At 68.8% G+C, this 25649-nt stretch overlaps 12 protein-coding genes across 12 annotated transcripts in view; 5 read left to right on the top strand and 7 right to left on the bottom strand.

The window, feature by feature from the left end:
- The window catches only part of RHOBADRAFT_64851 (uncharacterized protein), a 79916-nt gene extending 64094 nt beyond the window's left edge, over window positions 1-15822 (top strand). Inside the window, exons 7-17 of the mRNA XM_018418596.1 lie at window positions 8490-8499; window positions 13705-13719; window positions 13917-13973; window positions 14048-14108; window positions 14172-14245; window positions 14316-14463; window positions 14536-15011; window positions 15187-15453; window positions 15524-15547; window positions 15625-15673; window positions 15724-15822. Of these exons, the coding sequence (XP_018271953.1) occupies window positions 13714-13719; window positions 13917-13973; window positions 14048-14108; window positions 14172-14245; window positions 14316-14463; window positions 14536-15011; window positions 15187-15453; window positions 15524-15547; window positions 15625-15673; window positions 15724-15749 (1188 nt within the window). The 5' untranslated portion in view covers window positions 8490-8499; window positions 13705-13713 and the 3' untranslated portion in view covers window positions 15750-15822. The remainder of the gene's footprint in view (window positions 1-8489; window positions 8500-13704; window positions 13720-13916; window positions 13974-14047; window positions 14109-14171; window positions 14246-14315; window positions 14464-14535; window positions 15012-15186; window positions 15454-15523; window positions 15548-15624; window positions 15674-15723) is intronic.
- Window positions 625-2095, top strand: RHOBADRAFT_13852 (uncharacterized protein; the record flags this gene model as incomplete). Its single annotated transcript, XM_018412164.1, has 5 exons — window positions 625-917; window positions 1025-1359; window positions 1427-1607; window positions 1680-1841; window positions 1915-2095. 5 exons carry the CDS (start codon window positions 625-627, stop codon window positions 2093-2095), a joined length of 1152 nt encoding a protein of 383 aa, XP_018271959.1.
- On the bottom strand, window positions 2089-4073 carry RHOBADRAFT_52921 (uncharacterized protein). Its single transcript, XM_018416575.1, has 10 exons — window positions 3948-4073; window positions 3758-3812; window positions 3671-3691; window positions 3473-3564; window positions 3195-3401; window positions 3106-3124; window positions 2911-3034; window positions 2737-2851; window positions 2493-2658; window positions 2089-2408 (listed from the first exon to the last, which is right to left on the bottom strand). The coding sequence occupies exons 1-10, from the start codon at window positions 4024-4026 to the stop codon at window positions 2306-2308; spliced, it is 981 nt and encodes a 326-aa protein (XP_018271958.1). The 5' UTR covers window positions 4027-4073; the 3' UTR covers window positions 2089-2305.
- Window positions 4182-8043, bottom strand: RHOBADRAFT_52920 (uncharacterized protein; the record flags this gene model as incomplete). Its single annotated transcript, XM_018416574.1, has 6 exons — window positions 4182-5332; window positions 5394-6499; window positions 6568-7401; window positions 7469-7608; window positions 7676-7942; window positions 8010-8043. 6 exons carry the CDS (start codon window positions 8041-8043, stop codon window positions 4234-4236), a joined length of 3480 nt encoding a protein of 1159 aa, XP_018271957.1. The 3' UTR covers window positions 4182-4233.
- RHOBADRAFT_13696 (uncharacterized protein) lies at window positions 8358-9626 on the top strand (the record flags this gene model as incomplete). Its single annotated transcript, XM_018412153.1, has 4 exons — window positions 8358-8518; window positions 8631-8967; window positions 9102-9340; window positions 9476-9626. Coding segments are annotated over 4 exons (888 nt in total), but the record flags the coding sequence as incomplete, so codon positions are not given.
- Window positions 10154-11382, top strand: RHOBADRAFT_48335 (uncharacterized protein; the record flags this gene model as incomplete). Its single annotated transcript, XM_018415128.1, has 3 exons — window positions 10154-10995; window positions 11090-11221; window positions 11304-11382. 3 exons carry the CDS (start codon window positions 10154-10156, stop codon window positions 11317-11319), a joined length of 990 nt encoding a protein of 329 aa, XP_018271955.1. The 3' UTR covers window positions 11320-11382.
- Window positions 11619-13578, bottom strand: RHOBADRAFT_52918 (uncharacterized protein; the record flags this gene model as incomplete). The annotated part of the gene is made up of 3 exons (XM_018416573.1): window positions 11619-11962; window positions 12047-12683; window positions 12759-13578. Coding segments are annotated over 3 exons (1800 nt in total), but the record flags the coding sequence as incomplete, so codon positions are not given.
- Window positions 15823-15936: 114 nt separating the features above from the next.
- On the bottom strand, window positions 15937-17693 carry RHOBADRAFT_52916 (uncharacterized protein; the record flags this gene model as incomplete). Its single annotated transcript, XM_018416572.1, has 3 exons — window positions 17003-17693; window positions 16381-16801; window positions 15937-15972 (listed from the first exon to the last, which is right to left on the bottom strand). The coding sequence occupies exons 1-3, from the start codon at window positions 17221-17223 to the stop codon at window positions 15937-15939; spliced, it is 678 nt and encodes a 225-aa protein (XP_018271952.1). The 5' UTR covers window positions 17224-17693.
- Window positions 17269-17739, bottom strand: RHOBADRAFT_43332 (uncharacterized protein; the record flags this gene model as incomplete). The annotated part of the gene is made up of 1 exon (XM_018414208.1): window positions 17269-17739. One exon carries the CDS (start codon window positions 17737-17739, stop codon window positions 17269-17271), a length of 471 nt encoding a protein of 156 aa, XP_018271951.1.
- A 774-nt stretch (window positions 17740-18513) lies between these two features.
- Window positions 18514-20143, bottom strand: RHOBADRAFT_52914 (uncharacterized protein; the record flags this gene model as incomplete). Its single annotated transcript, XM_018416571.1, has 6 exons — window positions 18514-18808; window positions 18880-19156; window positions 19241-19451; window positions 19521-19537; window positions 19618-19699; window positions 19814-20143. Coding segments are annotated over 6 exons (1211 nt in total), but the record flags the coding sequence as incomplete, so codon positions are not given.
- Window positions 20144-20750: 607 nt separating this feature from the next.
- On the bottom strand, window positions 20751-22884 carry RHOBADRAFT_35674 (uncharacterized protein; the record flags this gene model as incomplete). Its single annotated transcript, XM_018413293.1, has 8 exons — window positions 20751-21090; window positions 21209-21751; window positions 21825-21918; window positions 21967-22141; window positions 22212-22271; window positions 22301-22583; window positions 22654-22749; window positions 22830-22884. Coding segments are annotated over 8 exons (1594 nt in total), but the record flags the coding sequence as incomplete, so codon positions are not given.
- A 1279-nt stretch (window positions 22885-24163) lies between these two features.
- RHOBADRAFT_66299 (uncharacterized protein) lies at window positions 24164-25563 on the top strand (the record flags this gene model as incomplete). The annotated part of the gene is made up of 4 exons (XM_018418928.1): window positions 24164-24461; window positions 24564-24743; window positions 24834-24986; window positions 25072-25563. Coding segments are annotated over 4 exons (1121 nt in total), but the record flags the coding sequence as incomplete, so codon positions are not given.
- Between the last annotated feature and the right edge of the window lie 86 nt (window positions 25564-25649).

The following is a 25649-nucleotide window of genomic DNA, read 5'->3' as shown; positions in this document are numbered from 1 at the left end:
CAGGTCAGTCACAACAGGCTGGCGCTCGGGAATGGGGCGCAGGGGTGTATAAAGGGATGAGAGCGCACCTGAGATGGACGGCAGAGCCGCTCGAGTTGCGCTTGCGGCAGTCGAGCAGGCGGTCGGCTGGAGGAGGTGAGCGATGAAGGCGGCGGCCTCGCGGCGGCGTAGGGCACGCCGGCCGCTGCTTGTGCGTGGCTAGAGCAGGTCGTCGAGTCGAACCAGCATGGTCACGGCCGCTCTGAGCGTGAGCGGTCGTCCTGGTCGAATCCGAGCTGCGAGCGCCGCTCTCCTCTCACCTCGACCCGCCCAGCTCGCTCCGTCTCTGCCCGACCAGACGCTGCGAGTGGTCACTGAGCTCCTGCTTGTCGTCTGCTCAACCGGCCGACGTCCAGCACCCTCGCCCGCTCGTGTTCCGCCACCATGGCTCGTCCAGCCCCGACCCTCCTCTCGACCCCCCGACTCGCGGCTGCTCGAGCACCAACACGGCGGATGCGCTCGTCCAACCTCCCGAGCGTGCGACGATGGCTCCGCACAAGCGCGCTCAACCCGCTCGAGGCCACCACCCCCGCCTCGTCGCCGACCTGGACGACACCTCCTCGCGGCACCAAGGTGTTCGCGTGCATGTCGGGCGGCGTCGACAGCAGCGTCGCCGCCCGCCTTCTCCTCGAGCAAGGCTACGACGTGTCGCCCGTCTTCATGCGCAACTGGGAGACGCTCGACGAGCAGAGCGGATCGGGTGGGTGCGAGTGGGAGCGCGACTGGGCCGACGTGCGCCGCGTGTGCGACGAGCACCTCGGCGGCGTCAAGCCCGAGCTCGTCGACCTGTCGCGCGAGTACTGGACGAGCGTGTTCGAGCCGGCGCTCGAGGGTTGGGCGGCGGGCGTGACCCCGAACCCGGACGTGACCTGCAACCAGTGCGCCTCGCCTTCTCCTCTTCCAGCGCGGCGCCCGAGACTGTCCGAGGGAGAGAGAGCGAGAGGAGCCATGTCTGACCGACGCCATCGTCCTCTTTGCGCTGCAGGCACATCAAGTTCAAGGTCCTCCCCGACCGCCTTCTCGCTCGCGACGCCTCGGCCTGGATCGCCACGGGCCACTACGCTCAGCTCCTCCCCTCGCCACTACGACCCGCCGAGCCCGCCCTGCATCGCGCCGCCAACCTCGCCAAGGACCAGTCGCACTACCTCTCGACGTCGCCCCTGTCGGCGCTGCGCAGGACCCTCTTCCCGCTCGGCGGCTTTGCGACCAAGGACGACGTGCGCGACCTCGCGCGCAAGTGGGGGATGCACACGGGCAACAAGAAGGACAGCATGGGCATCTGCTTCGTCGGCGTCCGCAAGGGCTTCTCGTCCTTCCTCGGTGCGCTCAGTCCCCTCCTCGTTCATCCTCCCCGCGTCTCGTCCCTGGCCAACTCGAACCCGCACAGACTCGTACCTCCCTCCTTCACCGGGCACGATCGAGACCGAGGACGGTCGAGTCGTCGGCGAGCACTCGGGCCTGTGGCGGTACACGGTCGGCGAGGGCGCGAGGCTGTCGGGCTTCCAGCAGAAGATGTTCGTCGGCCGCAAGGACGCCGAGCGCAACGTCGTCGTCGTCGTTCCCAAGAGGTGCGCCCGCCACTGTCACGCTCTCTCGCTCTCGCGTTTGGAGAACGACACTGACCTCCGTTCCCTCCTCAGCTCGCCGATGCTGCGCTGCACGACGCTCGAGACGTCCGACTTTCGCTGGACGTCGTCGAGCCATCCTCCTCCCGAGGTGCACGACGACGCCGGCTTCACCGCCGAGGCGCAGACGCGCTCGCTGCCGGCCGGCGCTCTCGCCGACTGCGTCGTCAAGCTGCGGTGCGTCCCCGTCCTCTCTGCCCACTCTCGATCCTCGTGCGCCTGACTGACCGCTTCTCTCTTTCTCTCCCAGGCACGACGGCATGCTGCAGATCTCGCTCAAGGACCCGCTCGTCGGCGTCTCGCCTGGGCAGACGGTCGCTCTCTACCGCGGCTCGTGGTGCTTCGGCGGCGGCACGATCGCGCGCACGCGCACTCTCGCGGACGTCGAGAGCGACGACGAGGCCCTCTCGAGCGGCAGGGGAGGGCGCTGAGGACGGTGCGGCTTGCGATACAGTGCGGCGAGGGCAGGAGAGGGAGGAGGGCCGAGCGAGACGATGCGGGTGCGGGACGAGAGGGATATAGAGCGAGACGTCGCGAGACGGATGAAGGGAGGGAGGACGTTGTACAACAAGTACTGCAAAGGGGTATCCTTGTCGCCTCTCTCGAGCTCGAGGCTGCGAGAGGATCTGGCGCGAGGTCGTCTATTCTGTCTTGGCGTCGCCAGGAGGAGCTGTGCGCTCGGCAATGGCGGTGCGCGTCTTCTCGAGGATGGTCCACATGATGCCGTGCGTAAAAATGCTGCGCCTGCAGGACAAGATCCGAGAGAAAGAAGGGTCAGTCGACGTCCCTCGCGACGAGGAGGGAGAGGTGCATGAATGAGGGGCTCACGTGGCAGAGACACCGAGTCCTCGGTACAGCTTGGGGACGCCGCCGGCGGACAGGCGCCGGAAGATGGACCATGGTCGCTCGGGCGGTACATCGGCAAGAGCGTTGCGCTGCACCTTTGCCTTGACGAGGTCGACCGGGTAGATGGCGGCCCAACTCGACACACCGGCTGCAGGAGGCCGAAGCATCGCAGTGAGTATCACCGCGGAAAGCGCGAGTACGGGCAGGGAGGAGGTCGAGGACGCACCGATCGAGCCGCATGCGAAAGTCGAAAGCGTCACGGGGACGTTGCCGAACGTGTCCGGGTTGCTCTTGATGAGATGTTGAGCGCTGTCGTACATGCCGAAGTACATGCCAGTGCCCTGGTGGCCAGAGTCGTCAAGAGAGGGCGACGAGGAGGGAAAAAGGGAGAGGGACGGACGAGAGTATCCCGAAGAGCGTGCAGGCGGAAGCCCGTGTACAGGCCGCGGAAGCCACCTTGCGCGTACAGGTCCATGAAGCCTTTGACGGTGCCCCGAGGCACGTACGGCACACCCTTCTTCATGCTGCGAGGCAAGAGACCGAGACAGTCAGGGGCGGGTCGCGAGGGCAGGTCGTCGTCGTCGGCTGAGCGCACGCGATGAGGTACTCGAGCTCTGTGGGTACGACAACTAGTCAGGAGAGGAACGAGCGAGGCAGAAGAGGAGAGGAGAGCGGCCGACGCACGAAGCTTGATCTTGGTGTACTCGAACGCGCTCGTGCCCACGCTCAGCAGCAGGCCCGACGCCGCTCCGCCAAAGAAGCCGGTCAACGCCGACGACGTTGCCGAGCCCTTGGAGAACGTTTCTCGCTGCTCGAGGAAGCCCTTGGTCCAGGTGTAGATCGAGAACGAGGCCGTGCGGACGAGCGTGATCGTCACGAGCGGGATCGTCACTGCGGCCGCGACAATAGACCGTCAGTACCTCAGTCTGTGGTCGTAGAGAAAGGAATCAGGCGGGACGCACCGCCTCGAAAGAAGCCACGGATGCCCTCCTCGGCGTAGGTCCGCCTCGCGCAGTCGAGGACGGACGAGTAGCGCTTGACCTGCAGCCGCGACCTGTTGCGACACGGATTCGTGAGCGCCGTCGTCTCCTCTTTCTTTGGGTAGAGGCAAGAATGCTGCTCGTCGCGCGCGGGGGCAGAGGGGCGGGACGAGGACTCACTTGACAGAGTCGAGCGGGAACCTGCGGGAGGAGAGCGGCGTCAGCTCGCGTCGCGTAGCAGAGACCAAGGGGACAGGCAGGACGCACCCTGCGATGGTCGACGTGAAGCTCGCAGTGAGCGCAGCGAGCGTCGTGCGGTTGCCTGCGACGAGTCGGGAGCGGGCGAGAGGAACGATCGAGGGGGAGGGGCGACGACGAGGGGCAGAGGGTCAGCGCGTTCGCCCGAGCTCTCCCAGGAGCACCAGGAGGGAGGATAGGCGGGCATGGCTCGACGCACGGTAGATGCGGTCGCGGAGCTCGTCGTCCTTGATGAACCGACTTGGGTTGCTCGCCGGCGATCGCGACTCCGACTGCATGGCGGGGGGCTAGGGCGGCGTGCGTGGGCTCGCCGTGGTAGTCGGCTGTAGCTAGGCGGGCGGGCGAGAGCGAGGAGCGAGGTACAGAGCGGAGGAGCCGGGCGGACGCTGCGACCGCGGCAAGGTCCGGCAAGTCAACCTTAACGACCTCGATGCAGCGTGCCCAGGGTTGCGATTAATGCAGTACGAGATGCTACAACAACTCCATCAAAAGCCAGAGACGCGCTTCTTGCCCTTCTTCTTCTTGTCCTTGTCCCCTCCTCGCCCGGCTCCGACCGTCAACCTCGACCCGAACGCGCCCGGCACCGTCTGCGACGCCGCGCCACCGAACGCTGGAGGACCTTGCGACGACGCCGACGCGTCGGCCGGCCCGCTGACCGAGATGGTCGGCTGCGTCGCGGCGAGCTGCGGCCAGCCCTGCGACTGCGACTGCGACTGGGCGTGCGACGGGTTGCTGCCGATCTGCGGCGGCCCGAGCGACGGGAAGTACGACTGCGACGACGTGGCGAAGCTCGCCGACGACGGCGGGAAAGACGGCTGCCAGCTCATGGCCGACGAGGTCGGGCCCATCGTCGACGCCTCGCGCTCGCGCTTCTTGCGCCGCGACGACGAGCTCGCCTGGGCCTGCGAGACGGCGAGCGCGTCGAGGTCCTTGTCCTGGTCGTCGTCGTACGGGCTGTACCACGTGTACGACCGCGGGTCGGCGCCCACGTGCCACTCGGCGAGGAGGAGCCGCGCGCCGAGCGAGTCGAGCGAGGGCGGGTCGACGTCGTCGCCCCTGTTCTTGCGCCGTCTCGTGCCGCGACCGACACTGCGCAGGCCGGAGACCTCGCCGTCGCCGTCGAGGTCGCCGAGCCCGCTCGGTGTCGGCGCCTTGGGCCGCACGTACGAGAAGTGGAGCGCCGGCGGGTCCTCGTCGGCCGGCTGCGGCTGGTTGGGCGCACGAACGGGCTCGTCGGGCTCGATCGCTCGGGGCAGGAGGACGTGAGAGGCGAGGGCGTGTTGGCGCTCGACTCGCTCGGAGGCGAGAGCGCGCAGGCGCTGGGCTGCCGAAGTGGTCGGTGCGGCGGTGCAGGGCGGAAGTCGCCGAGGGAGGAGGGTCGAGAAGTGGGTCGGGGTGGGTATGGGTCGAAAGCGCAGGGCGGCCGGCGCGGCGGCGAGAGCGGCGTCGAGAGCGGCGGTCGACTCGGGCGGGATCGAGACGAGGGCATCGTACGCCGACGGGCGAGGCAGTGGTGCTGGGGCGAGGTCGTCGTCGTCGGTCATGGCGGCCGAGTGGCGAGACGAGAGCGACAGGAGCTCGAGCCTGGACGAGGAAAGGGTCAGTCCCGGCGCGAGGAGATCGAGAGAGAGGGCCGAGCGCGCACCCGGTCAAGGCGCCGACATCGCCCTCCTCCCTCACCGTCGCACCTCGCACGAGCTGCACCGCCGCCTGCGCCGAGTCGACGCCGTCGCCGACCTCGTCCGCCGCCCGTCCCGCCTCAAGCACCCGCTCCGGCGCAAGGACCCTCCTGACCCTGCTGACGTCGACGAGCCGCTCCTCCTCCTTCTGCCGCCGCCGGTCCCGATTCGACCTCCTCCTCCGCACGCGCTCCGCCTCGGCGCCGAGCTGCGCGAGCTCCGCGCTCAGCTCAACGTGCGCGGGCTCGGCCGCACCTGCACCGCCAGCTGCGCCGTCGCCCACCTCCTCGCCCTCGCCGTCCTCGTCGCCCGACGCGACCGTGAACCGCTCAAGCTCGACCTGGCGGACCGAGAGCTCGCCTCGCGCGCCGGCCTCGAGCAGTCTCCACGACCTGCTGCGGGCGGCCCGGCGCGCCTCGGCGAGGCGCTCTCGGCGCGCGGCGGGCCCGTCCTCGTCCTCGTCGCTCGACGAGCGTGACGGGCCGTCGACGTCCATGGCCTCGCGCGAGGAGGACGGGCCGGCTGCGGCGCTCGTGGCGAGAGGTGGGAGCGGGACGAACGCCGTGCCGGCGCGTGTGAAGCGCTCGGACCTCGGCGACGATGCAGACGCCGACGAGCGCGGGCCCTCGAGCGCGTACGGGCCGAGCGCGAACTGGGCCGCGTGCGCCGGGTCGGCGCGCGTCGTGTAGAGCTCGACGTGCGGGTGCAGGCGCGAGGTGAGGGCTGCTCGACCGACGACCGGCTCGACGCTGTCGCGCTGCGGCGAGTCGCAGACGTGCGCCGGGACCTCGATGAGCGACAGGGTGAGGTCGAGGCCTTTCGACTCGGGGCCGCACCGGCCGTGCTTCCACCGCAGGAGCGCGCGGGACGGCATACGCTCGTCGAGGTACAGGACGTCGTGCGTCGTCGCGACGACGTGCTGGGCGGTCGAGGTGGACGATGAGAGGAACGAGTTGGAGGTGGGAGGGGTGCACTGAAGGAGGGATACGATGCGGGCGGGGTCGGTCTCGCCGTGGGCGAGGTGCTGAGCGAGTAGGTGCGGGTCGACGAGCTGGAGTGACGCTCTGGGTGACTGTGGGCGCACGATGGTTCAGTCGACAAATCGGGACGGCAAGATGGAGAAGAGAGAAGGAGACGCACTCGTAGGTCGTACAGGAGCATCTCGTCCTCGACCGCGACGACCGCGTCCGTCCCCCTCACGCCGCCGCACTGCACACGCGCCAGCCCGCTGTACCCTCCCTCGCCCTTCTTCCTCCCTCCCCTCAGGCGGAACATGTCGGGCTGCGCGCCGCGCCAGTCCCGGTCGCCGATGCGCCCGGACCCTCTCGCGCCGAGGCCCCAGCCGAACAGGGCGCCCGTCGTGTCGACGACGAGGCCGGCGCCGAGGGCGGGGCTGAGGGCAAAGTCGGCGATGGGGCGACGAGAGAGGGACGAGGCGGTGTATGTGAAGCGCGACAGGGTTGTCGGCGGCGGGGGGTGGGCGAAATCCGAGGAGGGAGAGGGAAGGGAGAGGTGGACGAGGTCGAGCGAGCCCTGCGTCCGCACGCCGAGGAGCGCCGACGAGCTACTGCCGAGGCGCGAGAGCTCGACCTGGCGGACCGGGTGCGCGCTCGTCAAGAGCGGCTCGGTCGAGGCTCGGAAGCCTGCGCGCGCGTCGCCGTCCCGCTCGCGGTCCTTGCCCTTGCGGCTCGGCGCGCGCAGCTCTCGCGGCAAGGGCGCAAAGCTGCCCCAGCCGACCGCCGTTGGGCGCCCGCCGGGCGTCTCGGCACGCCGGAAGGCGACGCACGTGCTGCTCGAGCTCGCGCCGTCGTCGAGCGGGACGTCGCACGCGGCGAGGACGTTGCCGAGGTTCGGGTCGCGAGTCTCGAACGTGCGGAGGATGCGCGTCTGCTTCGACGACGAGCTGTGGCGGTCCTGGATGGCCGCGTTGAGGCCGACGGTCGGTTGGAGCGGGTCGTGGCGGAGGACGTCGTGCTGCGACCGGGCGACAAGGTGAGCATGCACGCTCGACACGAGGTGCTCAAAGGGTTCTGGGACGCACAAGGTTGAGCAGAACGTGACCCTCACGGGCAAAGTCGAGCGGGTCGCCCTCGAGGTCGAGCGCTTCTGCCTCGTCTCGGTCGTCGACTGACGCCGGGAACAGCAGGCTCGTCTTGCCGCGCCTCGCTCGAAGCCGTAGATCTGTGGAGGTACACCTGGTCAGGCGCAGAACACGAAAGCGACGCGAGGAGGGAAGTGGTGAGCGCACCTTGGTCCTGGTTGACGACCCACTCGCGGCTGAAGGCGTCGACGTTGCCGTCCTTGTCGCGCTCGGCTCGCAGGCGAAAGGATGCCGCCTCGCCAGGGACGAGCTGGACCGACTCGGGCCATCGTTGGACGGCTTGCGGGGCGATGTTTGTCCAAGCTGAGGGCGGTGTCGAAGGCCGAGGATAGGCGCAGCGGGTGCTCGAGGTGCGGCAGGGGGTGCAGGGATGGCCGCCGTCGCAGTCGAGGTTGGTGGACCCACGTTGTGCGCCTGTGTGGGTGACAGGGTGAGCAGGATGCGAGAGGAATGGGGGCGAGAGGATGAGGAGGAGACGGACAGCTAAGACAAGCTGGGCGGTGGGACGGGTCCATGCAGCATGTCCCTGCGCTTGGCACGGATGCAGCAACAGCTCTAGCAGGGGCCGGTAGCGTGTGGGCGAGAGAGCGAGCACCGGCTCGAGATGAGACCGAGGTTGGCTGTCGTCCTTCCTCGTCCCGCCCGCCTGAGAGGCTGTGCGCCACCTGTGCGACGCGCGCAATGGCTGCCGCAAGCCCACCGAGCCGACTGCGCCTCCTCCTCGAGTCGCCCGCCCACACCCCGCCTCAGCACCGCCTCCTCCAGCTCCGCAAGGTGAATCCAGCGTCCTCTCCCTCTCGCAGAGTGCGTGCGTCTCGACCCAGCTGACACTCAGCCCCTCCCACAGACCATCCTGCTCGACTCGCTGCCGGTCGGAGACGAGGGCGACGCGTTGCGCCCGCACCTGTGGAAGCTCCTCCTGCAGCTCCACGTCGTGCCAGACGGCGAGCTGCACCCTCTCCTTGATGCCCAAGCCTACCTCGATCTCGTGTGCGTCCTCTCGTGTCCTCTCGTGCCGAATCTACCCAGACTGACGGCTTGAGCCACCCTCCTCCCCTTTCCCCCCCCTCTCCCGCACACTCCTCGTCCGCCCACGACACAGCTCGCGCGATCCTTCGCCCATGTACAGCAAGGTCCGCAACGACACGTTCCGCACCCTAGCCACCGACCAAGAGTTCCTCGACAAGGTCGGCGAGGAGCGCCTCGTGCGCTGCCTCGAGGCCTTCGTCTGGCGCCAGCAGGTCCACGCCGACCAGGGCATCCCGTCGTCCATCGACCCGCAAGTGCCCTACGTTCAGGGCCTCAACGTCCTCGCCGCCCCGTTCCTCTACGTCCTCCCGTCGCAGCTCGAGGCGTTCGCGTGCTTCACCACCTTTGTCGAGCGCCAGGTCCCGCGCTACGTTCAGCCCACCCTCGTCGGCGTTCACGATGCCCTTCATGTGCGTCCCAACTTCCTCCTCCTACGTTCATGCGAAGCGGCGACAGCCCTCGAGACGAGCGCGCTCGTCGCTCGACGGACTCGACCAGGATGCTCCTTTCGAGCCCGGCGCTGACTCTGTGCATGCACCTGCAGCTCGTCGACCTCTGCCTCGCCTCGATCGACCCACCACTCTACGCCCACCTCGTCGCGTCCAACCTGACGGCCGAGATCTACGCCTTCCCCTCGATCCTCACCTTCTGCGCCGCGACGCCTCCTCTGCGCGAGGTACTCGAGCTGTGGGACTTTCTCCTCGCGTGGGGACCGGGCCTCAACGTCCTGTGCGTCGTCGCGCAGCTCGTCGCGATGCGGGAGGCACTGCTGGCGGAGAAATCGTGCGTCAGGATCGTCCTCTCTTGTCGCGGCGTTCTCTTGTCGCGGTGTCGGTCGATTCGCCCGCTCCGAGCGAGGTCGGCCGGTACCTGGCGCGCGTGGTGCCGCAGTCCTGACCCTCTGTCCCACGTCTACAGGCCCATGAAGCTCCTGCGCACGTTCCCGCCCCTGCGCTCGCGCGAGATCATCCCCCTCGTCGTCCAGTTCATCGGCGTCCTCCCGGCCGACCTGTACGACGCCATCGTCCGTCATCCGTGGGACGACACGCTGCGCCTGCCTGGGAGGTGAGGCTGCGCGGCGGAGCGGGCGACGGGCTCGTGCGAGGCTGGACCTGCGCGAGTCGAAGAGGACGAGGAGGTCGGAGCGGGCGTGGTCGTGCGGCGGGCTCTCTTTCTTTCGGTGCATCCTTCACACGTGTTGTCGTAGCTCTCTCTTTGCACCTGCACAGTCGTTCCTATCCTTCGCGCGCCGCGGCTCTGGCGAGCATGCGGCCGCCACATGCTCTCGTTCGCGCGCACAGTCGAGAGGGTCAGCCTCGACTCGCAGTGCACTGAAGATAGTTTCATCTAGCCAACGAGCGGCTTAGCCAGACCCCCTGTTGAGCGAGAGTCGGTTCACCGCCTCGTCGCCCGCTCGCCTCTCGTCCTCTCGCCTTCTCCACCTCGCTCTCGCCCCGAGACCTCGCCGCTTGCACGAGCAGCAGGCGTACAGCACACTTGAGCACCGCCACAGCCTCACCCCACGCCACCTCGGCTCGTGCCGACCCGCTCTCATCCTCATCAGCTCCAACCTCCGCCTCTCCCTCACCCCTCGCCATGGGCCTCAAGTTCAAGGGCGACAAGCCCCAAAAGAAGAAGAAGTCGACATCGCGGCCCTCGTCATCGTCACACGGCGGCAGCTCGAGCTCGCGCGCCGACCCGGACGCCCACCTTGAAGGGTGGCTCCCCGCCCCCTCGCCCGCGCTCCTCCTCGGCCCGAGCTACCTCGTCCTCCCCGCCACCGACCTCACCCCGCCAGTCTGCGTCGCGACCAACCCGACCACCGGCAAGGTGTACGCCCACGCGCTCCCGGCGCCGGGCGCGAGTGCGAGCGGGAGCGGCAGCGGCGGTGGGGCGGCGGCACTGCCAGCGTCCGCGCTCGCGGGCCTCGACGCCGACGAGCTCGAGGCGCTCGTCGACGCGGCCGAGGCGGGCGGCGCAGCAGGGGGCGGCGCGCACGAGGACCAGTACGAGCCGAGCGACGTGCACCACGTGTGGGTGTGCGCGCGCGTGCTCGACTCGAACGACAAGGTGACGCTGCGCAGCGGGGCGGGCCGGTTCCTCGCGAGCGACGAGCTCGGGCGCGTGAGCGCCGAGCGCGAGGCGCGCGGCATGCAGGAGGAGTGGACGCTCGAGGCGGTCGAGGGCAAGCGGGACCGCATGGCGATCCGCAGCGCGTACGGCAAGTACCTGTCGGTCGACGTCGTCGCCGGCGGCAAGGTCGAGCTGCGCGCCGACGAGGACAAGGAGGGCGAGACGGAGCGGTGGCAGATCATGATGCAGGGCGAGTACGTCGTCAAGGCCAAGCAGCAGTTCAACGAGCGCAACGGCATCAAGACCAAGCCTGACGCCGGCTACACGGTCGTCACCGACCTCGCAGGCGCCGAGGTCGACGCCATGTACGTCCAACTCTCCCTCGTCCCTCTCCTGAGCGAACACGCACTGACCCGAGTACTTCCCTCCCCTCCCCCTCTCTCTTTCGCCCTCTCGCAGCAAGCGCTTCCATCGCCACGGTCAAGGCTCGTCCTCGGTCGGTACGGCCGACGACGTCCGCAACCTCAAGAAGGCGCGCAAGGAGGGCCGCCTCGCCGAGGCCATGCTCGACCGCCGCGCCAAGCTCAAGAGGTGCGCCGGCTCTCTCTCTTCTGTCTCTTGACCTGCCTCTCGACTCGACGAGCACGTACTGACACTGTCTTCTTCCTCGCAGTGATCGGTACTGCTGAGCTCGGAGCAGAGCGACTCGTCGGCTTGTAGTTCGTCGCCTTCGCAACACGCCCTGTCACTGGAGCGAACGAGCGCACGTCCGAGCCGAGCAGCGAGAGATGTGGACGAGGAGCAAGACCGAGAGTGTCCAAGAGCGAGAGCGAGAAAGAGAGAGCCCGCCGAGAGAGAGGTCCCGCTCGAGCCGCTTGGAGCATCTCTCGTCCTCTCGCTTGAACCCGCGCACACGAGTCCCTCGCCGCATAAACATGCACTGCAGCCCTCGCGCACTCGTGCTAGACCAAGCCCTGCCGCTTGAGGTCCTCGTACGTCTTGCGGTTGTACACGTTGCCCTCTTCGTCCTCGAGCTCCTCGGTGAGCTCGGCGTGGCTCAGCTCGGCGCGGCCCTCCTGCTTGAGCTTCTCGGCGACTGTGTGACATCGAGAGAGGTAGGTCAGGTACTGTGCGGGTGCGCGGGAGGAAGGGAAAGGAGAATAGGCCGGGAGCGAGAGAACGAGGAGGGAGAGGGGAGGAGGAGGGGAGGACGCACGAGCGATGGCGTCCTCGATGCGCGTGATCTCGTGGAAGTGCTTCGTGTTGGGCAAGCCGAGAGCGCGCATGCCGAACGCGTGGCGCGACTCCTGGAAGTGGCGCTCAAAGTTTTTGCTGCGGCGCGCTCGACGAAAGGGTCAGTTCTGCGACCTCTTCGCGAGATAGAGAGGGGAGAGAGAAAGAGAGAGAGAGACGGACCGGCCCTGGTAGACGTGGTCGGAGCAGATCTCGCACTTGTACTCGACGCCGAGCCCGTGCAGCTTGTAGAGCCAGTAGGGGATCGGCTTGCCGTCCCAGCCCAAGGGCAGCTTGAGCGGGTTGTAGATGCGCGCCTCGTCGTCCTCGTCGTCGTCGCCGTCACCTGCGCCCGCACCGCCCTTGCCCGACGCCGACGCCGCTGCGGCCGCCGCCGCCGCTTCGGCCGCCTCGCGCGCCTCGAGCTCCTCGGCCTCGGCCGCGCGCTCCTTGTCCGTCAGGGCCGCACGCCGCTCCGTGTTGGCCTGCGTGTCGGCGAGGATGCCCGCAAGCGGCCCGGGCGCGGTCGCGCCTGGTGCTGCTCCTGCTGCTGCTGCTGCGCCGTCGAGCACGGGTGCGACGGGCGAGACGAGCGCCGTGATGAGGGCCTCCTTGAGGGCGAGCGCGCGGTTCTTGGCGTGTCGGAGAGAGGCGAGGGACGAGGTCGAGGAGGTGGGAGGGGCGGTGGAGGAAGAGGAGGACGCGGTCGGGTGCGCCGAGAGGGCTTCAGAGCCGAACTGGAGCTTGGCGGCCGCCTTGACGTGCTTCTTGCCCGTCAGGTGCGCCGAGTAGACCGACTCTTTCGAGAAGGATCTTTGGCCTGTCGAGACAGAGAGAGACAGGGTCAGTGCGGGACCAAGGAGGAGCCAGACGAGGAGGAAAGGACGACACGCACAGGCTGCGCACCAGATGCCCTCACCCTCGGCCTTCTTGTCGTCGCCCTCGCCCTCCCCCGTCCCTTCTGCCTGCTGCGCCCACCCGAGCACCTCGCCCGCGTCCCACCGCCGCGCAAAGGCGGCATCTGCCGCCTCGAGGACGGCGTCGAGGTCGCCGAGGGGGAGGACGCGCTCGTAGAAGCCCGAGAGGTACGACAGGAGGTCGGTGAGGTAGGTGGCGTAGGCGGGCTGGGCCTTGAGCTGGCGCGAGAGGTTAAAGTCGGTGAGGGCGGCGAGGTACTGGAGGTACGAGTAGCGGCGCCAGCCGCCTGCGCTCGCCTGGCCGCTGCTCGACGCGGGGGCGAGGTTGTTCCACTGGTCGTGGAGCTCGTGCAGGTCGAGGTAGCGGCCGAGGCCCTCGTCGCCGGTGAAGCGCTTGTCGAGCCACTCTGGGTCGCCGTGCTCGAGGGCGCCGAAGTCGACGTCGCGGTCGCCGGCGATGCGAGCCTGGCCCTGGTCCGGGTACTTGCGGTGGTAGTCCTTGAGCTTGGCGAGGCGTTGGTAGAACTCTGCGAGGTCCTGGCCCGGTTGACCACCGCCAGAGAGGGCGTCGATCTCGCGCTGGCGGTCGTCGTTGTCCGGGGCGAGGGCGACGGCGAGGGCCTGGTTGCGGTGCACGATGCGGTTTGCGAGGTCGTGTGCGCGGTGCGAGCGTGCGAGGCGGTCGCGGTGGGGCTGGGCCGGGAGGTCGAGCGAGACGAGGAGCGAGGCGAGGGTGCGCTCAAAGAGGTCCTGGTCCTCTGCGAGACCGCGTGCGTCCTCGATGACGCTGCTGGCCATGGCTGTGGGGCGAGCTAGGCGGGGGTAGCCGGTGTGGGTAGAGAAGCGAGAGAGGTGGAGACGACGAGGAGGAGGAGGAGGAGGCGACTAGTTCCCGCTCATCTCGCTCAAGCACAGAGCCGACTAGCGAGCATCATGTCGGTACGTCGAACCTGTCCCCTCGCCGTCCACCCGTTTCCCGCCCGTCGCCACAGCCACCTCGCGCCGCATCACTCCGCCTCCTTCCCCTCGTCTCCCCATCAGCACTCGCCGCTCCCCGCCCGCACTCCCTCTCTGGGCCGCGAGCACCGGTCTAGACTCGGTCAGAACCCCCCCACTGACCACCATCCCGCACCCAGATCGACCGCACAAAGGACAACAAGCTCGTGTTCGAGACGTCCGAGTCCGTCTCGGTCGTGCGTCTTCCTCCTCCTCTCGCACGCCCACCGTACTCTCGGACTCGCCCATTGACCCAAACTTGCTCCCACAGGCCCCGACCTTTGACTCGCTCGGCCTCAAGGAGGACCTCCTGCGCGGCATCTACGCCTACGGTGCGCCGCACTCTCTCCCACCTCTCTCGTCGTCGGTCTCGCTCACCCTCAAGCTACCTGCAGGCTTCGAGAAGCCCTCGGCCATCCAGCAGCGTGCAATCCTCCCCGTCACCAAGGGCCGCGATGTCATTGCCCAGGTGCGCACCCCTCCCTCGCTCGCTCGGACCCGCCTCGAGCGCACGAAACTCACGCTCGCTCGCCCCGCAGGCACAATCCGGTACCGGAAAGACGGCCACGTTCTCCATCTCGATGCTCCAGTCGATCGACTCGTCGGTGCGCGAGACGCAGGCCCTCGTCCTGTCGCCCACGCGCGAGCTCGCGACCCAGATCCAGAGCGTCATCCTCGCTCTCGGCGGTGCGTCCCTCGCCCTCTCTCTCTCACCGAGACAGAGCATCGTCACTGACGCTTGTTTTCGAGCCGGCGCAGACTACATGAACGTGTCGTGCCACGCGTGCATCGGCGGCACGTCGATCGGCGAGGACATCCGCAAGCTCGAGCACGGCCAGCAGATCGTGTCGGGCACGCCCGGGCGCGTGTTTGACATGATCAAGCGCCGGCACCTGCGCACGCGCAACATCAAGATGCTCGTCCTCGACGAGGCCGACGAGCTCCTCAACAAGGGCTTCATGGACCAGATCTACGACGTGTACCGGTACCTCCCGCCGCAGACCCAGGTCGTCGTCCTGAGCGCCACGCTCCCGCACGACGTCCTCGAGATGACGACCAAGTTCATGACGGACCCGGTCCGGATCCTCGTCAAGCGCGACGAGTTGACGCTCGAGGGCATCAAGCAGTTCTTTGTCGCCGTCGAGAAGGAGGACTGGAAGTTTGACACCCTGTGCGACCTGTACGACACGCTCACCATCACCCAGGCCGTCATCTTCTGCAACACGCGTCGGAAGGTGCGTCCTCGCCGTCCTTCCTCGCCCTCGTCGTCTCGACGCCGTTCCTGACCTTTCTCTCCTCTCGCCCTCTCCTGCCCTCGCCCTCGCCCTCGCCCTCGCCCTCGCCCTCGCCCTCGCCCTCGCCCTCGCCCTCGCCCTCGCCCTCGCCCTCGCCCTCGCTCACGTTCCACAGGTCGACTGGTTGACCGAGAAGATGCGCGAGGCCAACTTTACCGTCTCGTCGATGCACGGCGAGATGCCGCAAAAGGAGCGCGACACCATCATGGGCGAGTTCCGCTCGGGCGCGTCGCGCGTCCTCATCACGACCGACGTGTGGGCCCGCGGCATCGACGTGCAGCAGGTGTCGCTCGTCATCAACTACGACCTCCCGAGTCGCGAGAACTACATCCACCGCATCGGCCGCTCGGGCCGCTTTGGCCGCAAGGGCGTCGCCATCAACGTGCGTCCCCTCTCTCTCTCTCTCTGTGCCTCCTGCGTGTGTGCACGGTCCTGACACATGCGTCGTGCAGTTCGCGACCAACGAGGACATCAAGGTGAGCCCGCAGCGCTCGTTTCGTCCTCCCACTCCTCCCGGACGCTCTACTGACGCCGCTACACGCATTCCGCATAGATTTTAAGGGACCTGGAGCAACACTACGCTACTCAGATTGACGAAATGCGTAAGTCCGCCTTCTGCCTCGCATCCACGTCCTTGCTGACTCGTCCTCAGCCATCAACGTCGGCGACATCGTTTGAGCCTCGAGGAGCCTTGTACGGCGAGTTTGTGTCGAGGGGGGCCGCCGCTTGCAACCAACAGTGTACACACGTCTTTGACTGTGCTTCGAGAGCAACCTGGGCCGTATTCGTCGCAGAGGAAAGCTCAGGGGACGACGAGACGCTCGAGCAGGAGCGGGAAGACGTCGGCGACTCTCGACGGTCGGCATTAGCGCCGACCGACTTGCTTCGTCGAGTACGTCCTCTGTAGGACGTCTGCTGTCGCCGCGAGGCTTTCTCGGCGCCAGGGCGGGCTGCTCGGCTCCGAGCCGTACTTGAGAAGGTCAGCTCGCGAGGTTGGCGACGGCTCTCGACCGGCTTGGCTCGAGGACACTCGCGCTCGCTTTCTCTCTCGCTCACAGTCGCAAGCTCGACATTCTTCGGCCCCGTGCGACGTTGCAGCAAGCCCACCTCACAAACCCTCCCTCGCATGCTCCTCGGACCTCGCCTTCCTGCGAGCCAGTGCCGCCTCGACGAGCCCCAGCGCGTGTCCGACCGCCTCCTGTGTCACCTCCTTCTCTCCCTCGAGCTCCTCGACGCGCCGCCGCAACTCGCTGTTCCTCCTCATTTCGTCCACGAGCGCGTTCCTCGTCATCGCAAGCTCCCTCTCGACCTCCTCCTTGCGCCGCTGCGCCTCCTTCATCTTCTGCCCGATCGCGGTGCCCGTCTCGACGTACTTGATCGCGTCGCGCGTGCGTTCCCGCTCTCGGGCGTGTGCCCGCTCGGCGACTTGAGCGCGGTCGGCGGCCGAGGTGTACGCCGCGTGCCACTGCGCCGTGTGCTGCTCGGCGACGAGGGCGCAGGCTTGCCAGTAGCGCTCGGCGGGCGTTGGGTGGGTGAGAGCGATGGTGCGGAGGGCGGGCGAGTACTCGTGCGACATGGGGCGATGGCGAGGAGGGCGAGTGAGTTTGGCTCGGCGGCGCGGCGACGAGGGCGTCGCAAGGGCGGTGCGTGCGGGAGGGACGGCGGCCTGGTAGACGGCGAGAAGCGAGAAGGCTATGACTCGTTCGGAGAGCGACGAGGGCCGAGGGAGGCTGAGAGCGAGAAGCAGAGAAGCTGGCGGACCGAGCAACGACAGCGACGAGCTCGGCGAAGCCGCTTCTCACAGACACGGATTGAATGATTGCACACACGAGCACGAGAGGGACGATCTACATGTACGGAGAAGACGAAAAGACGACGGTTCAAGCGACTGACCCTCCTGCGACAGCTTCTCCTCCTTCTCCCTCGCTCACGCCTGGCCCTCCCTCGCGCCCCACACCGCGCTCACGAGCCTGACGAGCCGGCCGTGGTCGTCCTGCAGCTCGCTCAGCTCCTCCTCAGCCTTCTCGCGCGCCTTGACCGCCTCGTCGCGCGCCCTGAGCGCCTCGTCGCGCGCCTCGTCCGCCTCGCCCGCCCACCGCTCGGCGCTGAGGCGACCCTTGCGCTCGGCGAGGAGGTCGTCGAGGGGCACCATGCGCTGCTGCTGGCGAGGCGCAAAGTGGTCCTCGTGCTGGTTGCGCTACTGCTGCTGCTGCTGCTGCTGCTGCTGCTGCTGCTGCTGCGAGCGCGCGAGGGCGTTCTCGCGCCGCGCGCGCTCGACCTTGCCGCCCCTCGGCCTCGCCTTGCCGGCCCCATGCTTGCGAGCACGTATGCTCATGGGCGGCGGGCCGTGCTGCTGGGGCTGCTGGGGCTGCTGGGGCTGCGACGACGTGTTCTGACCGCTCGGGCCCGCCTGCCGCTCGCGGTTGTCGTGCCCGCCCGACTCGAAGCTCGACGGACCCGACGTCGACGCCGAGTAGCCGGGGTCGCACGGGTTGTACAGGCCGAGCTGTTCGGGATAGTCGGTCGGCGAGAACGAGGGCGAGAAGTTGAACCGGCGAGGGCTGGCCGACGGCTCGAGCTTGGGCGCCAGAAGTGCGTTGTGCGGGTCGTAGCCGCCGGGACGGTGCTGCTCGTAGCGGTAGGGCTCAGGACGAGGGTTGAACGACATGGCGAGAGGAAGAAGTGGCGGCGAGGGTGCAGGCGAGAGGCGCGAATGACCGAGGTGCACAGGTCGAGCTGGCGTGTGAGTGTGCTGCGACTGCTCGTGCGAGTGTCGAGTATGCTGTGCCCGCATGCATGTCAGCGACACGGTCCTTCGAGGGGAGCAACAGGAGCCGCCCCGCTCGCGACCGAGAGCTCGAGGGAAGCAGGCGACGCACCTGCTAGACGACGCGGGCCGAGTATGGCGCGCTGCAGCCGATCCCTTGAAGGCGTGTACGACCGTGCCGAGGACCGCCGGGAGCCGTGACGAGGCGGGGCGAGGTGGACGAGGTCGGGGCCTGAGCGGAGATGAGGGACGAGGACGGCTCGTGGGCGGTCGGGCGGCGCAGGAGGGCGGGCGCAGAGCTGTGTTCGATGCTCTGAAGCTTCTCAGGGCCCAGCGTCGGCGAGCGGGGCGAGACGAGGTGAGGGAGAGAAGGAAGACAGGCGAACGTCGCCCTCGCGGCCAAGTCGGGGCAGCCAGCTCGAGCGGCCTCTCGTTCTCTGGTGCTCGCGCTCACGAGAGCAAGGACGAGCTCACCGTTGCATACACATCGCGGCACAGGAGGGGCAGAACAAGACGAGGGAAAGAGCCGGCGCAACTCGGACCGCGCTGCGAACGAGCGCGCGCGGGAGGGCAACGGCGTGACGAGGGGGACAAGAGGGGAAAGGGGGAGAGGGGGTATAGGGACAGGGCGAGGACAAGGGGAGGGGGGTATCTCGTTAAGGTTAAGGGCGGGGCGTGAGAGGGGGCGCTTGCGGCGGAACAAGGTTGCGGAAAGGTGAGGGACGATTACTCGGCGTTGGCGGCCTTGGCGGCGACGACGTTGCCCATGGCAATGACGAGCTGCGCGATGCTGTCGAGGTTGCCGCCGACGGCGCCGGCAGGGATGGCCGGCGCCGCGACGTTGACGGGCGCGACGGCGCCGCCCGAGCTGGACGCCGAGGCCGAGGCCGAGCCCGACACGAGGCTCGCGGACGACGACATGGTCGCGCTCGGGATGGCCGAAGCCGACTCGGCGGCGGCAGAGGCGACGCTGCGAGGCAGGCAAGAAGGCGTGAGTAAAGTTCCCCCTCGGGTCGTCGACTCTGGGAAAGAGGGACGCACCTCGCGACCGAAGCAGCCGACACAGCGGCGGCCGACAGCGCAGCGTCCGACGACTGGGCAGCAGCCGCAGCCGACGCGACCGACGCCGCCGACTGGGCCGATGCGCGCGAGGCCTGAGCCGCCTGAGCCGCCGCGCTCTGGGCGCTCGCGGACGAAGCGGCGGCGGCAGCGGCGGACGAACTGGACGACGCGAGCCACGCGTTGTGCGCTGGGACGACGACGAGGCCCATGCGGCGGCGCGCGAGGACGAGGACGAGGCCCATGCGGCGGCAGCCGACTGGGACGAAGCTGCAAGGACGGGAACGGAAGGTCAGGGCCTGCTCCTCTGCGCGCCCGACACGATGTAGACGACGAGACGCACCGTATGCTGCTGCTGCCGACGAGGACGAAGCCGCTGCCGCCGCCTCCTTCTTCTTCTGGTCGTCGTTGTTGTTGTTGCCGCCGCCGCCGCCGCCAGCCGACCAGCTCATGTAGATGACGCCGACCGACTCGTCGGCAAAGTGGCGGAAGAGGGCGGGCGACATGTCGAGGCCGCCGTAAGGGCAGCCGGGGCACGCGTCGAGGACCTGGGCCTGTTGCGGGAGAGGGAGGGCGGGTCAGCACGAGGGAGGCGAGAGAGGTACCGAGGAGCAGGAGCGCACGTTGGCCGTCTTGCCACCTGTGAGACGGAAGGAGGGCTCGGGTCAGTGCTGCTCGACGGAGGACGGCACGACGAGAGGGAGGAACGAGCCGACGCACCGTACGAGATGGTGATGGTCTGGAAGCACCACGACGAGACGGCGCCGAGGTCCCCATACTGGGCCTGGTTCATGGCGACCATCTGCAGAGGACGCGGAGCGAGTGTGAGTTCCGAAAGCCGACAACAAGCACGCCCGACCGGACGACCCAGGGTCGAACGGCCGCGCGAGGACGGCGAGCGAGAGGCGGGACGCACAAAGTCGCCCGCGCCGCTGTAGGTGCCGCACGCTCCCAAGCCGGGCTCGAAGAAGGTGGCCCTGCCGTTGTAGCCGCGCTTGGACAGGCTGTGGAGCTCTTGGCCGTCGGACGACGAGTCGCCCTGGGCGACGAGGCTCGCGTTGCGGACGGCAAAGTCGGCCTTGTGGGCCGGGTCGCTCAGCTCGAGGTCGATGACCGGGGCGTCGTCGGGCCCGCGCAGGACGCGGTTGAACCGGCGCGAGTGGGCGGCCGAGTCGGGGCCGTGGGCCTGAGCGACGAGGGGGAGCGAGAGGGCGGCGGCGACGGCGAGGAAGGTGGTGGCCTTCATGGTAAGGGCTGGTGTGGTGGTGGTGGTGGTGGTGGTGGTGCGCAGAGGTGGCGCCGTGAAGAGAGGGTGTGGCCGAGTTGGGCGACCAAGATCGAAGGGGGAGGACGAGAGCCGGGTTCGCCTGGGGGGGACGGCGGGCGAGACGAGGGGCTCGGGGCGGTGGTGCGAGTGGCGGTGTGGGTGCAGCTAGTCGACAAGCTGTAGCTCTGCGTGGGTGCTGTGGCGCTGGTGGTGGAGCGAGAGAGAGGGAGGAGGAGGACAACACCCACGCGCCCCCCTTCTCCTCCGCGCCTGTCGCCTTTTTGGCCGATCTCGCCCTCGCTCTCGCCGCACGGTTCCCTCTCTCAACCTCCGCTGCTCTCGAACTGCACAAGCCACGCTCTCGACAGCCGCACCTCCTCGTCGAGCAAGCCCTGCCCTCGCTTCCTCCCCTCGTCGTCCACCTCGACGCGCGGCTCCGGGTTGAGTGAACTCGGCCTTGGCCGACTCTGCTGCGTCGCTCGCCTCGTCATGCATCCTGCGCTCAACCCGCCCTCCCGTCGCTCTCCTCGCAATGCAGAGCCTGCTCAGCTTTCTGGCGCCGTCGAGCGCGCCGTGTCCCAAGAGTCGCGAGCGAGAGAGACGTCGTTGCAGTGCGCTCGCTCCTTCGAAGCGGCGACTCACTCCTCCATCGCGCTCCGCTCGTCGTCGTCGTCGTCGTCGTCGCCCTCAGCATCTCCCTCATCGTCCTCGTCCGCCTCGACGTCGTCCTCGGCCTCGGGCGCAGCCTGGATCCCCGTCACCGCCTCGTGCACCTCGCGCCCGCCGCCCGTGCTCCACTGGTCGCGGATGTAGGACGCAAAGAGGGCGCCGTGCTGCGAGGCGAGGGTGTCGAGTGAGGGTGCGGGAGAGGAGGCGGCGGTGGAGGACGAGGGCGGTTGCGGAAGGAGAGAGGCGCGGAGGACGTTCTGCGCGAGGACGGGGCAACGAGTGTCAGCTACTTCGAGGACAAGTACAGCTTCATCCTCGCAGCCGAATGGCGACGAGGGCAGAAGCTGTCCTGATAAAAGAGAGCCGAGGACGCACGAAGACCTCGCGCACGAGCTCGCCCCTCTCGCCGTCGTACGTCTCCTCCTCGCCCTCGATCATCTCGCCGAGCGCCTTGAGCCCGCCGCCGATCCACTCCCTCACCGCCTTGTTCCCGCCGGCGCCGCCCATTGCGCCCGAACCACCCGCCCCATGCTGCTGCTGCGCCGGCTCGGCGCCGACGCCAACGACGACGCCGCCGAGGCCCCTCGCGGCGCCCCAGCGGCCGCCGAGCCCGCGCGCGTCGCCGGCGAGGCCGCGCAGGAGCGTCTTGGTGACGCGCGGGAGGAGCGACGGGTAGGCGTACGCGTGACGCTCGAGGACGAGGTGGAGGAGCGAGGCGGCGAGGGTGCGGATCGTCGGTGGGGACGGGTACGTGCCGCTCGGGACGGGCGGGAGCGCGCTCGTGAGGAGGCAGGTGAGGATTGGGGGAGTGAGCTGGTGGAGGTACGGCTCGACAAAGAGGGTCGGGTTCTCGAGCATGGCGTGGAAGAGGTCGAGCGCGCGCTGCAGCGCCGGCAGGTCGTGCAGGTGGTTGGCGATCTGTGGAAGGGAGCTTGAATTAGCGAGGAACGGGAGAGACGGAAGAGAGACAGAGAGAGAGTGAGGCACGCACCTGCTCGCCGCCCCACGAGATCAAGTACGGCACGAGCTGGTGCAGGCCCGGGTCGTTGCGCACGCTCCCGAGCGCCGCCTCCCTCACTTCGGAGCTCGTCTCGCCCTGCCCTGCTCCCGCTGCCCCGCCTGCCGTCGACGACGACGCCGCCGAGTCGGATCCGAGCGCGTCGACGAGCCGGGTAAAGTACAGCTGCAGCTCGCGCGAGAGGACGTGCTTGACGAGCGGGGTGACGGCCGACGCGGGACCGCCGGACGAGGTCGATGCGGTCGGGATGAGGGATGTCGTGGCCGCTTTTGGCGCGTACTTGGCGAGCTCTGTGGGACCGAGGGGAGCGGCGAGTCAGGGCAGACGCTCGAGAGAGGAGAGGGAACGGGGGCAGCGCACCTTGCGGGGTCGGGTTCTCCTTGATGAAGGGCTGCACACCCTCGATCGCGAGCCAATGTGCTGCGCGTGGAGAGAGGCTCGTCAGTGACTCGTGCGCATCGAGAGCGAGAGAGCGAGTTCGAGGGGCTTGCCGGTGAAGCTGATGTCGCGCGGGACGGGCGGCACGTCGGTCTTGATGACGCGGCTGAGGTCGATCTCGTCGTCGTCGACGTGGTAGACGGTGCCGGTCGCGGTGACGGTCTTCTTGAAGGGCTGGTGCGACGAGGCGGCGAACCCCCACAGGGGCTCGAGGTTGCGGACCTTGAGGGCCTCGTCGACGTCGTCGACTTTCAAGCGGGTGCGGCGCGAGTGGCGCATGAACTTGATCGACTCCTGTGTCGGCGAGGGGGAGGGGCGCGGTCAGGTGTGGTTGTCGCTGGGAGGGGGAGCGGGGGGGACGGACCTCTATGATTTCCCACAGGCGGTACTCGACGTCGCCTGCGAGTGCTTGTGCGACGTCGTCTGGGAGGTTGGCGATGCCGAGCGACTCTGCGACGTCCTGTTGGAGGGGGAGACGGGACGGTGAGTGGAGGGGGAGGGGGGGGGGAGAGATGAGGACGAGGAGAGGGCGAGACGGACCTTGACCGAGTCCTTCTTCCACACGCCGGAGACAGTAGCAGCCTGTCGAGCCATGTGAGCAGTTGGCAGGTGCTCGAGAGGCGAGAGGTGGAGAGCAAGAGGGTCGAACCAGCTTCATCTCTGTCGACGGTCGCTCACCTTCACTCGACCCCGCTCGACGCTCGCCTGGTACACAGAGCACGGCCACACCTTGTACCCCGGGTGCGCTCTGCCACCCCGCTTGAGCTCGCGCGCACCATGAGCCACCACTCGTCCTTCCCGCCGCCCACCTCCGACACCCAGCCCGACCGCTCACCGCCAGCAGGCCCGCAAGGCTCGCCGCCCCTCGTACCCGTCCCCAACGAGCAAGAGCGCGACCCTGCCCGCGACCAGCCGCACCCGCACGACCATGACCCGGCCACCGCCGCCGCCTACGCCTCGCGCCGCAACCACTACGACGACCGCGCCCCCTACTACCCTGGCCACCCCGTCGACGACCCGTACCGTGCACACTACGCCACTCACCCGCACCCGCACGCCTACCACGACCCGTACGCCGCGCCGCCGCCGCCTCACGCACCGGCCTACCCGCCGCACTACCCGCCCAGGGGCTACGGCGCCTACCCGCCCCCGCACCCGCACGACCCATACGCACGTCCGCAGTACGCCGCCTACCCGCCGCCGCGCGACCCGTACGCCCCGCCTCACGCCGACTACTACGGCCGCCCGCCTCCTCCACCCGCCGCGCACGACTACTACGCCCGTCCTCCCCCTCCTCCACACGCCGCGTCGTCCAACGGGTACGGTCCGCCCCCCGCCTCGGCGCGCAGCTCGACCGAGCCTGTCGCGCCTCCAGCCGCCGCCGCCCCAGCCGCCGCCCCAGCCGCCGCCCCAGCCGCCGCCCCAGCCGATCCGCCGCTCGACCCGAACGACCTGTCGATCCCGCTCCTGTACCTCGCGCGGTCCGTCAGCCCCAAGACGTTCGCCCCCTTGCGCGCCCAGTACACGCACCTCGAGCTGCGCTTCGTCAACTCGCTCCTCGACCTCGCGGCCGACCTGCACGCCGTGTCGCTCGAGCACCCGAACCTGCTCGCCGGCCGCCGCCGCGTGTGGGTCACGGCCGTCGGCGGCACCGACGCCCTCGTCGCGCGCGTGCGCCACACGACCGACGCCGTCCTCGACTGGCGCGAGGCCAACGACCTCGCGACGCTCGAGCGCGAGCTCGCCGTCGAGGAGCGCCGCGTCGTCACCGTCCGCGAGCGCGAGCGCGACCTCGCCGACGAGGCGCGCAGGCACACCGAGCGCGACGAGCTCGCCCGGCGCGACCGCGACCGCGAGGAGGTCGAGCGCGAAAAGGGCCGGCGCGAGATCGAGGAGCGCGAGAGGGACGGCGCGGCGCAGCCGGCGCAGAGCGAGCCCGACGAGCTCAACGAGGTACTGCGCGCCGTCAGGGGCGAGTCGCTGTCGGGCACGGCCGCGGCGGCGGCGGCGGGTCCCGAGGGCCAGAGCGCGCAGGTCGACGACGCGCACGAGGGGGCCGCAGACGAGTCGAGGGCGCCGCCGGGCTCGGGCGCGACGCCTCAGTCGCCCAGTCGCCCGAGCCGCAAGCGCTCGCGCCACGAGGACCTGGCCGACGAGGACGACACCGAGGAGGTGCGTCCACGAGCCCGGCTCGTTCCTCCCCTTCCCTCTCTCCTCGACCGACCCTGACGCTCTCCCTCTCTCCCTCGTCCTTCTCTCTCTCGCGTCGCGCAGAACAAGGAGCGTCGTCGTGCCGAGCGCAAAAAGCTCGAGGCCGTGTGCAAGATGGCGCGGCGGCGGTGCGTCGAGGCGAGCGAGCGCGACGGCGTGCCCGTCAACGACGAGACGCGTGCGGCCGACGACGAGCCGCAGCTCGGCGAGCGCCACAAGGGCGTGTGGGACCTCTTCTCGCAGGTGCGCCCCCCTCTCGCCCTACCCTGTCGGCTCGGGCTCCCTTCTCGGGCGCAGCGACTGACTGCGGACAGCGACATGGCGCGCGCACAGCCTCTCGACGACATCTCGCCGCAGATTCAGGTCCTCATGGCTCGAGCGATGCGCGACGCAACGTATCCGCCTCGCCTGCGGCTGTACGACCACCCCGAGGCGCTCGAGCAGCTCGAGGCGGCCGTCCCGTGGTTCCTCACGCTGCTCCAGACGGTGCGTCGCCTCGTCCTCCTCTCATTGTCGGCTCTTTGAGCGCCTGTTCGTCGACCTGACTCAGCCTTGTCGAGTCCGCGCACAGATCCAGAGCCGGTACGAGCTCGCCGCCGCCGACCCACCTGCGCCGCTCGACCCGCCTCTCGCTGGCCCTTTCGCCAGCGCCGCCCTCGAGAACGGCGTCTAGGCGTCCATCGACGTGCACGTCGTCAACCTCGTCGTCGTCAAGAAGGCGCAAGACGGCACCCACCACGCGCGGCTCAGCTTCTTGCTTGCGCTTCTTCTCCTCGAACCTTCCCTTGTCTCTGCTTCCCTTGGTAGCTGCCCCCTCGTCATTCTCCCGCCATCGTCATCAACCCGCATCCGTCTGCTTTGTCTCTTTGTCTCTGTCTCCGTGCGTGCGCTCGCTGCGCAAGAGCTCGAGGAGGACGAGCGAGAGGAGGTTCGTCCGGCACAAGCCGTCGAGGGCCGGCACCTCATCGCCAGGGCCGAGCGATGGCGAGAGTGCGGCTCTCTGGGTGGGCGACAGGCGACCGCCGAGCGAGGAACGTCGAGCGAGCGCAGACGCAGCGACTCGACGAGGGGCCCGGGAGCGGCGGTCGGCGGCATTCCCGCCTCGGGTCAGTCGCGCGCGCCTTTCGTTCTCTCTGTATAGCCCCGTGT

This window comes from Rhodotorula graminis, assembly GCF_001329695.1.
Source record: "Rhodotorula graminis WP1 unplaced genomic scaffold RHOBAscaffold_5, whole genome shotgun sequence".
Lineage (NCBI taxonomy): Eukaryota > Fungi > Basidiomycota > Microbotryomycetes > Sporidiobolales > Sporidiobolaceae > Rhodotorula > Rhodotorula graminis.
Note: the sequence above shows the minus strand (reverse complement) of the source record. Positions and strands in the feature narration are given on the sequence as shown.

Bases quoted from the DNA above. Each gene is read 5' to 3' on its own strand.
- RHOBADRAFT_52921 (XM_018416575.1), bottom strand. From the start codon at position 4,026: ATGCAGTCGGAGTCGCGATCGCCGGCGAGCAACCCAAGTCGGTTCATC. The intron at 3,813-3,947 runs GTGCGTCGAGCC...GACTCGTCGCAG, and splicing joins GCTCCGCGACCGCATCTACC to GCAACCGCACGACGCTCGCT. The intron at 3,402-3,472 runs GTGCGTCCCGCC...TCGCGGCCGCAG, and splicing joins CCGTGGCTTCTTTCGAGGCG to TGACGATCCCGCTCGTGACG.